Raw genomic sequence first — 10,000 nt, 5'->3', positions numbered from 1 at the left:
ATTCCGACTTTGATTTTTCGAGTTATGGTCATTTTAAAAATGAGCCAAAATCTGAAAAAATCCCTGTACTATAGCCCATGGTTTTTTCCAAAAAATGGCTCCGAAGTGACCCCCCATTTTTATTACATTTTCTGATACATATTGACGTCCTTGTGCTGTGTAGAAACTTTGAGTCGATTCCGACTTTGATTTTTCAAGTTATGGTCATTTTTAAAATGAGCCAAAATTTGAAAAGATCCCTGTACTATAGCCCATGGTTTTTCCCGAAAAATGGCTTCAAAATGACCCTCAATTTTTATTTTGTTTTCTGATACATATTGATGTACTTATGCTGTGTAGAAAGTTTAAGTCGATTCCGACTTTGATTTTTTGAGTTATGGTCATTTTAAAAATGAGCCAAAATCTGAAAAAATCCCTGTACTATAGCCCATGGTTTTTTCCAAAAAATGGCTCCGAAGTGACCCCCCATTTTTATTACATTTTCTGATACATATTGACGTCCTTGTGCTGTGTAGAAACTTTGAGTCGATTCCGACTTTGATTTTTCAAGTTATGGTCATTTTTAAAATGAGCCAAAATCTGAAAAGATCCCTGTACTATAGCCCATGGTTTTTTCCGAAAAATGGCTTTGAAATGACCCCCAATTTTTATTACATTTTTTGATACATATTGATGTCCTTATGCTATGTAGAAAGTTTAAGCCGATTCCGACTTTGATTTTCCGAGTTATGGTCATTTTAAAAAATGATCTAATTTCTAAACAATTTCTGTACTATAGAAAGGTCATCAGTATACCATTGTTCTTTTTTAGAGAGCATGGATGCACCAAGGACTCACAGAGGGCCGGTAAAGGATCTCTACTATCTCGGTGTACGTAGAAACCTCAGAGCAATTTTCGGCAGCAACCCGTTCCTAGCCTTACTACCAGTCAATACCAGGTATGTCATTAACATATACTGAGTTATACTGAAGTGTACTGTGTTATACTGAGTTGTAATTAAATAACAGGGTAATTACCAGGGATTTATTATACTAACTTATGTATTTATTATACTTATGGTTACATTAGTATATTATATTCCTGGTAATTACAATGAATCTGTGACGTAGTGGGGCATGTATACACACATGATGTCATAATTAGTTTAGAGCCCAAAATATGACACTCAGCTATTTTGTTGATCTGTTTGTGCATACACTTGCAGGTGGATGTACATATGTCTTAATATTGTATTTATGTGTCTGTATTTCAAAGGGAAAGTTTGTTACATGATGAATTATAGTAGCTTGAATATGTTTATTTATAAACATGTCTAATCTTATAATGATGCATACGTAATTTCATGCAAATCGAGTTAATTTCATAATATATTATAAATACATATTTTCAATAAAATTAACTCTTATATTACCACACAGTGAAGGCAACGGGGCTTCTTTCCCAATCAAGAATCACCACCACATTGCTGAGTACCGATCTCAGAGGACAGGAAGAACTGACACTAATAACATGGAGAATGGTTACACTGTTGTATTGACTAGTAACAGGGATAGTGGGAGCGAGAGCGAAGTTGAGATTTTTGCCGTCGATGATCGAAGAACGGAAACAGTACCCTTGGCATCATCCCCTCAATAATTAAGTTGTTGAACCGATCTCGTGTTATCAATGACATCTGACATTTTTGTTGTGTTTTATAATTTGTGCTTTAAAATTATGATACTGTACTGATATTTCTCTGTTTCTTATTGTCTCAGAACTTACTTCATGCATGGCTACTTAAGGAGAGATATTCGGTACACGTATGTTCTTAAATTATGCTATAGTAATTTGTGATGTAATTTCTCATTCATTATCATTCTGGTGTAAACTCAAAGCTCAGGGACATGCCTGCTTACTCCAGTAAGGAGGTGTTCTTAGGGCATTTGCTACAGTAGAGTAATTTCTACTACTGGTATGCTTTAATGTAGTGTATATATATGGTACATGTCATAACGGCACTCTTGATTTAATTACAACTCTCAATAATTTACTTTTGCCAAGTGAAATAAAAATAATACAAAATAAATACTACTAACAATAATATCAATTTTGATCATGCAAACAATGCAAAAATCATAGTTTCTAGTAGTTTGGCTTTGACTCGTAATTTATACTTCAGTTTCAGGACAGTTCTCTCTCTTAAGCTCTTGGTTCATCTGTTCTATTTCTTTCTGCTGTGCCTCTAAAGACTCAAGCTGTTCGTCAAACCACTTCGTTGCTTCGGTGTCGGATTTCTTGTAGAGTTTGACGGAATTTGAAATCAATTCGTATAAATCCAGTGGTATCGTCAGTACAGCAGCAACGCCTCCAACCACAGCAATACCCCGTGCTGCAGGGCCTGCCACTTTAAGAGCAAAAACACTTCCTTGGATAACCGTACGAGTGATTTGAGCGCCACGGACAGCGACTGCACCAACACGCACCAGCTGATGTCCTTGTAATAGCAGAGCTATTGCTTTCTCTCTAGTAGTTCCAGGCTCCTTCCTTTGAATTGATTCAATGATCGTCTGAAGCCTCTCAAAAAGCTCATTCACTTGCTCCGTTAGCTGTCTATCAATGTTTATTACCGCTTGAGCCTGTTTGAGCTTTCCTTTAGACATTACTTTGTCTGTAACAGTAGAAGCTATAGATACTGCCCCACCAGCTACTCCAACTCCTGCTCCTAGGACAGATAGTGCTACAGAGCCTCCAAAAGTGACTGGAATCAATCCAAATCCAATAGCGGCTAGTCCACCTCCAACAAGAGATGTGATTGCGCCGGCCATTTTTGAGCGACGAGCATTTTGACAAACGTTGAAAATGTCTTCCTTTATTCTTTTCAGTTCAGCTATCGTTGCTGCTCTAAGTTTAATGAGGACTTCCATTGCAAAGCTGATCTTGTTGACAGTTTGCCTGCCTTGATTTAAACTATCCCTAATGCGTGTAAAAACAAGACATCAAACAATGCAAATAGAAATACTACAAAAGATTTTTAAAAGGAAGCTATTTGGTTACTGGCATATACATACATGCAAAACATGCCTACCTTATTTCCTCACAAACAGTGAAGTGAAGAGGCCTCCCGAGTTTATTACAAAGAAAAAGAGTCTTGTTTATGTCGTGCGAGTCCATCAGAGCTTCTATGGCTTTTTGAAAGACAAAGTCCTTGCACAGAACCTCGGTCAAATCTAAAAGGAAGCTTTTGGACTCCGATAGGCCACCGTAATAGCTTGCAATGTAAGTGTGGGGGACATCAGGAAACTCTACAGGCTGTGAATTGTTAGGTTCAGTCAACTGGGTCTCAATAAAGAACAGCTTAGGCTTCATCTCCAGTGAATGGCAGGCGTCGCGGGAGAAAAGCATCACCAGGTCATTCACTTGTAATTTCTTTCCATCGGTTCCATAAACAGCTCTCTCCTTCCCTCCCTTGCTAAGAATAATGACCGCTAGACAGTAGAGGTCGCAGTGATCTATCTTGGCTACCGTTTCCAAAAGATGCTTTATCCCTTTACGAGTTAGAGAGTTATATACTTGGACGTGAAATCCAAGCTGGTCTGAGAATACTTCTGTTATTTCGTCCATTTTCTCATCGTGGTAGTACTCAGTGTTATTATTAATGATAATACAGTATCCTTCTGGTAGCATGGGATCTTCACACATGTGGTAGGTTGTTTGTACGGCTAAAAATTAAATACAAATGTAATTAATTGCTTTGAAATGATAAGAATGCAAACCTTACTACACTCTAATCTAATAATGTTAAGTGACTGGACTTACCTTTAACACTGAAATGACTTGTAACGGAATTTGACGAAGGTCTCCTAAAAGAGTAGCAGCTATTAGTGACAAACATTGCGTCCTGTCCAATATCCTGACTGTCAGGTGTTACCGGTCTACTGTACAACGGCCCAGTGGATAACGGTAGATCCTGACCACTTGGTGATCCAGGAATAGGAGAAGGAATAGGAGAATGTGCATTTGGTAGTAAAGGCAATGATTGCTGATTGCTAATAGTTGGTATGAGTGGTGGTGAAGGTTCTCTGCTATTTGGAAGTGAACTGACATCATTCATTAGCAATCCTTGCTCACTAGACACAGAGACAAATGAAGCAGTTGATTCTTCTCTTTTTGGGCGTCGGACTTCAGACTTGCCTTCATGAAAATGAGGAGTAGTAGATACATGTGGCTGATGATGGAGAGCTATTAGCTGCTGTGTACCTCTACTGGCATTAATGTATTGCTGATTACGATGATAGTGTTGCAAATGATGCGGCGAATGCTCTGGCATCAAAGCAGGCACTGAGACACGTGTATGATAACTTGATAATAACTGTTGCTCTCTCATTACGTCAATGTCGGACTGAGTATGAAGGAGAGGAGGGCGAGGATGAAAATACAACATCTTTCTGAGGCTACTCTTTATCTGGGATACCTGGACTTCGTTACCGATGCTGTGCTGGGACGAGAGCTTGTTATTAACCATAGTGAGCAAGTCCAGGAGGTGTTTATTGTGAGCGTGATCTCTGATGACATTAACAAGCTCTTGTACGAACCAGCTCCCATTCTTTCGATCTCTCAAAGCAGTGTGGTCATCAATGGTAGCATAAGCACAGAGAGTGTCTGCTTCATCCGGTACATTTATCAGTACTGGTCCAGTCATTGAAGCAGAAGAATACCCACTATCATGATATGCTGTTTCCGATGTTAAGGCTTGTGGTTCAAAAGGCTCTTTGCTTAGCGTCACCAAGCTGTTGCATTCCGACCCGCGACACGCTTGAATGATAAAGACTTTTGGCTTGTTGCTAAGAGTTGGGCACTTGCTTGCAGAGAAACACTTGACAATGTTGTTGATCTTGATCGAAATGTCGTCAGACGTGTATATAATATCGCCTCTATCACCGTGACTCAGTATAATGAAGAATAAAGCATCATGATTCGAGTGATCCATCTCCTGATACTCAACAATCGTCTCGTTGAGCTGATCTCGAGTTACGTCATCTCTCCTAGTCACGGCAAATTTCAAGCAGCCGCTGAATAACTCCTGTAACTTGAGAGCATCAATGTTGCTCCCGGTCCTGTCTGGAGGGACATGAGGATCAGGAGGGCTGTCACTGGATGAGGGTGGATGCTGGCCGGCCCAAAAGTGGACATTGTTCACTATAATGCAGTGACCTCTTGGATCAGACCTCATAGTGTATACATCTATAATAATAATAACAATAACAATAGTATCATTGTTATCATTGTAAGGAGCTGCTTACCTTCACTTTCAGTCTCAGAGAGGCAATGCCTTGTAGCCATCATTGGTAGATCAGCTAACTGGAAGGCCTGTCTCTTCTGCTCTCTCTCTTTTTGACTAGTCACAAGCAAGCACTACAAGTGATAAGGAGGGGATTTTGACCAACGAGTGATGTAACAATTACCCTTGACAACAGTCATGCCATGCATTCTTTGAAGCCACATAGAGCAAGTGCAGTTAATCTCAGGATGTCATGCAGTGAAAATCAATTTAATAACAATTAGGAATAATAACAAATAGACACAGCACTTTACTAATTTTCATGTCTTAGACCCCCTTTGGCTGTTTGTAATTCTTGAACATGCATCTTTTTCTGTTTCAGGCTTTGCAACTGAGTTATGTTCATGTTTGCAAAAGCAACTCATCAAAGTCTGTTTGATATTGCTTTTACTGTTCTTCCATTCCTCTTTCAGTAATAAATCGTACTATCTCCTTCATGATCAAGCACTGGTCTTTTAAAGAGTCTAAATTCCTGTCAAACTCTGTCACCATCTTATCCTCTGACGTCTTGTACCATTTCGTACAGTTTGATATCAACTCTGATAATTCAATAGGTAAGAGCAAGGAACCCATTCGTGCTATTGAACTACATCCTCCAATTAGACTGTTGACCTGCTGTGTTAATTGCTTATCCACCTCTAGAGTTGCCTGAGTTCCTTCAAGATTGTCATCTGATAACGCTTTAGATTCTGCTTTACCTCGAGGTATTTTTTGTCTACAGATGCGCAGTATGTTAATCTTCTTACGCTGAAGTTTATTGATGGTTGTGTTTCGTAATGGCTCTAACAGCCTAACAGCTAGCAACAGCTCTGAATACTTGTGTTTGTTGCCCATGACATCCTTGCCTTCACCTTCAGTCTGGCTTCTATTGTGATAAAAGATTAATGTTATGGTAACTAAACTATGGTAACTAATGGTAAATTATGGTAACTAATGTAGTAACAAAGCCATTCACTGAAAAACACAAAGTCATGCACATTCACATTGACATTCTTCTTCTCTTTGCTTACTTTGCTGGTCTTAGAATCAATTGATCTTCAAGCTTATCAATACTAGTAATCCTACAGCTGGTACTGCTCTCTCTATTTTTAAAAATTTTCTGCGTGCTTCTCATCACATCTTGAAAAACTATTCTGTCAGTCGTAGCAGTTATAACTTGTAAAAGGCACTCCAAGAAAGTGTTTTTAATGTCCTCTACAGCATTAGCAGTGTAAATATAGGAGAGAGGGACCTCGACTGGGCTAAAAGCGTTGTAAAAGTAATCACGATCATCATTGTTTAGCTTTGTTTCGATAAAAAACAATTTAGGAATAGTGGATCGGTGTGCCGCAAAAGGACTCAGTATTTTGTGAAGTTGAAGATTGCTTGGTATCGTCGGGCCTGGGACAATAACCACTAAACAGTTGAGGTCACAATGATCAATCTTGGCTACTGTTCTCAAAAGGTGCTTTATCCCCTTTGGTGTTATAAAATTGTATACTTGTACGTGGAATTGAAGCTGGTCCGAGAACACTTTTCTTATAGCTGCCATTTTCTTATCATCGCTCTTGCCGCTATTCAACACTATACAATAACCGGGTTTAGATATACTTGATAATTCTAAGAAATTAAGAGTGATTATAATAACAAAGAGTACATCTTTCCCTTACTCACCAGTAAGAGGTAGGCTGGTTTCTGAGGCTATGCTTGATGCTAATGAAGACCTTGAGAGCGGATGAGGAGGAGTAGCACTATACTGGCGTCTTAGACCCAAAACAGATGGTACTCTTAAAAAAGGCAGAGGAGGAGAAGATTGTCTTCTCATGTAAGGCGAGTGATAGCTATGTCTGTTTAAAGCAGGACTGGATCCGGTAGTAGCTATGACGAGTTCCCCGGCACTACTGGGTCTGCTTTTATTGAGTTTATTTTCCCTCAGTTTTACTGCTACATCTAAATTGAGTTCTGAGCTTGTAAGAGAGTGGAATGAACTTGAGCTTGGTGTGGGCAAGTTAGCTTCATTAACAGAGAGGAGTATCTTCCTTGTAATGGACCCTTTAGTTTGGCATACTTGCATCCTTCCCTCATGACTGTACTTGGATACCTTTCCAGTTACTTTCAGCATTACCTCTTGTAAGTCTACAATTGTGTACTTTCGAGCAAAATACTTTACAGCTTTAACGAACTCACTGATAAACCAGCTGCCCTCTTCACAGTGCCGCAAAGCTTCGTGATCCTCAATTGTCGCAAAAGCGTAATAAAAGTCCTTCTTATCAGGAACAATCTGACATGATTCGAAATTCGACAATAACCCGCCGCCATCGTGTGACATGTCATGTGACGTCTGTGTGACATCAAAGTGACTTTCGGTAATACTTGATCTCGGGCTAGAGGATACTGTGATTGGTCTATTGTGTTGAAAGCCACGACATGCTTGAATGATGAAGCATTTTGGCTTATTAGCTAGTGAGGGACACATGCTTGCTGTAAAGTAATCAGATATCTCACCGATCTTAATCAACCGACTATCAGACGTATAAATCTGATCTCCCTGATCCCCGTGACTCAGTATTATAACAAAAAATGCATCATAGGCCGAATGATCCAATTGATAGGTCTGGATTAGTTTATGGTGGAGTTCCTGTAGAGTTGGATCTCTAAGTACTGCCACTCTAAAGTTGAGAACGTTTTCAAACAAATCCTGAAGCTTAGCAGCGTCATTATCACTACCAAGCCTGCCCTTATGCCTTTCAAAGTGAGCAATGTCGATAAGTAAACAAAGGCCTTGGGGAACAGCCTCCATGGGGTAGTAATCATCTGTAAAACAAGAAACGCTTGAGTAAAATCTTTGTAGGCTACAAGATAGCTACTAACTTTCTTCGTCGTTTTCTGGGCCTTCATCAGTCTGTCCTATCTTAAATTCAGCTTCATCTTGCTCCTCAGTTGGGAGTTCAGCCATGATTTGTCCAGATCTGCAATAATAAGCATCAAAGAATGACATCATCACCATTGCTAAACTATTCCCAACTAGGGAATTGTGGTTTACATTTAAATAAACAAAGTAGTATAATGTCCTGCTATATTTGTGATTAGATCTACAGCAGTAGTAGTTAACTAAGATATATAATTATGTTAATATTAAATGAAAAAGATAATGAAGTAAGTAGCAAAAAAACACAAGAGAGAGAGAGCCATGTATGTACAATATAGGCATGAGAGAGAGAGAGAGAGAAGAGAGAAAAAGGGAGGGAGGGAGAGTGCCAGACCTTTATATGAATAGATAAGAATAATAATATAACAAAAAAGAATAAATTCCCTCCTCTGCATCTGTATTTTATAGGGAAAGGGCCAGGAGAAGTAATAGAAAGATGATATATGCTAATTGTAGTTATTATTGTGATGTCTCGTATCCGTTTCCATTGCTTGGGTATGCATTACCCAGTCCAAACACATTACCACAATACTTGTCGTCATCGATAGTGTCATCAAAAAACTCCTAAGTAGGACAAAATATATACTAACCCATGGCAATAAAATAAAATAAGAGAACAATGTTGATAGAGTGCGAGATAATGAATAAAAAGAGTGATGGATGTGAGAGGGTGAGGTGACTTTACTTCTTTAATTTTAAAGAAGGCCGATCCTGTTATGAAGCTGTCACTCCCAGCTTGATGCTGTATACCAATTCTCTCAAGCTGTGGGTATAGAAAAAATAATGTTAGGACTCATAAAATCAACAATCAAACTCCTAACTCTCTCTTCTCTCTGTCTCTTTATTTCTGGTGCCATCTTTTTTTCTTTTTATATTTTTCTCTTTGCTTCTTTTCTTACTCTTAGAAAATCTGCGACTTCCTGGAGTCCCCCTTTCAGGTTCTTGCAACTCTTCATGAGATACTTGACGTCGTAGATTTGTGGAAAATAGCAAGAAATGAGTTGAAAGAAGTCAGGTTCATCTTCGGGTAGATTCTCGTTGGTCAACAACCGAATCAGATAACCGAAATCATAAGAACTGGAGGGAGAGAGAGAAGAGGGAGAGTAACATAAAGAAGAAATAATCATGATTGATATTTTCTGCAATTTTCATTCTAGAAATATTGTACCACATGTAAATGTATGTAAATCTGTCCCTTGAAATCTTTAAAATGCAGGTTTCACAAAATTGTCTGATCCACAGTAAGTACTCAAGCTAGATTTACACTCGACGAAACGGTCAAAAGTGCGTGGACGATGATGACCTTTTGACGCAAAAATGCTTTGAAGTTGACGCAAAATTGATCAAATTTCAATTTTGCGTTCATTTGCATTGCATTTTGTGTCAAGTGTAAACCAGGCTTAACAAGTAAGCTACAAATACAATGTATCCTTTCAGGATAATACTTACCTAGCGAATGCTATCCATACCACGTCTTCACAAAGGACCAAACCAGAGGATATCAGCAATTCGGCGAAATCCATCACAGCGATTCCTTCTTCTTCGTGTTTCTTAAACAAGAGACCAGCGTCGTGTAACATATCAATGGAGTCTTGAGCATACATATCTTCGCTAGTAAATGAATAGTCATAACATTGATTACTCTATGCCTTTATATTAATTATAATTCATGGTTCAATTTTACTCTTATGATTCTAACACTCATTCTTACTTTAAGCTAAATTTGAAGTTAAATTGGAACGTCGACGGCCCAGGGGGCTTCTCTCCCTTCTCG

At 38.8% G+C, this 10,000-nt stretch overlaps 4 protein-coding genes across 4 annotated transcripts in view; 1 reads left to right on the top strand and 3 right to left on the bottom strand.

Annotated features, from left to right (window-relative positions):
• Positions 1-1,874, top strand: part of LOC100640572 (palmitoyltransferase ZDHHC15-like) — a 4,720-nt gene extending 2,846 nt beyond the window's left edge. The window contains exons 9-10 of the mRNA XM_020007530.1: positions 812-938; positions 1,420-1,874. Coding sequence (XP_019863089.1) covers positions 812-938; positions 1,420-1,636 — 344 coding nt within the window. The 3' untranslated portion in view covers positions 1,637-1,874. The remainder of the gene's footprint in view (positions 1-811; positions 939-1,419) is intronic.
• A 127-nt stretch (positions 1,875-2,001) lies between these two features.
• On the bottom strand, positions 2,002-5,387 carry LOC100640444 (uncharacterized). Its single transcript, XM_003383566.2, has 4 exons — positions 5,281-5,387; positions 3,797-5,221; positions 3,066-3,699; positions 2,002-2,953 (listed from the first exon to the last, which is right to left on the bottom strand). Exons 1-4 carry the CDS (start codon positions 5,321-5,323, stop codon positions 2,149-2,151), a joined length of 2,907 nt encoding a protein of 968 aa, XP_003383614.2. The 5' UTR covers positions 5,324-5,387; the 3' UTR covers positions 2,002-2,148.
• A 103-nt stretch (positions 5,388-5,490) lies between these two features.
• On the bottom strand, positions 5,491-8,305 carry LOC109591920 (uncharacterized). Its single transcript, XM_020007522.1, has 4 exons — positions 8,169-8,305; positions 6,972-8,111; positions 6,329-6,917; positions 5,491-6,183 (listed from the first exon to the last, which is right to left on the bottom strand). The coding sequence occupies exons 1-4, from the start codon at positions 8,302-8,304 to the stop codon at positions 5,706-5,708; spliced, it is 2,343 nt and encodes a 780-aa protein (XP_019863081.1). The 5' UTR covers position 8,305; the 3' UTR covers positions 5,491-5,705.
• Positions 8,306-8,416: 111 nt separating this feature from the next.
• LOC100640317 (CCR4-NOT transcription complex subunit 7-like) overlaps positions 8,417-10,000 on the bottom strand; it is a 7,430-nt gene continuing 5,846 nt past the window's right edge. Inside the window, exons 4-6 of the mRNA XM_003383565.3 lie at positions 9,126-9,303; positions 8,912-8,989; positions 8,417-8,790 (exon numbers count right to left, since the gene is read on the bottom strand). Coding sequence (XP_003383613.3) covers positions 8,686-8,790; positions 8,912-8,989; positions 9,126-9,303 — 361 coding nt within the window. The 3' untranslated portion in view covers positions 8,417-8,685. The remainder of the gene's footprint in view (positions 8,791-8,911; positions 8,990-9,125; positions 9,304-10,000) is intronic.

This window comes from Amphimedon queenslandica, unplaced genomic scaffold, assembly GCF_000090795.2.
Source record: "Amphimedon queenslandica unplaced genomic scaffold, v1.1 AMPQUscaffold_13509, whole genome shotgun sequence".
Lineage (NCBI taxonomy): Eukaryota > Metazoa > Porifera > Demospongiae > Haplosclerida > Niphatidae > Amphimedon > Amphimedon queenslandica.
Note: the sequence above shows the minus strand (reverse complement) of the source record. Positions and strands in the feature narration are given on the sequence as shown.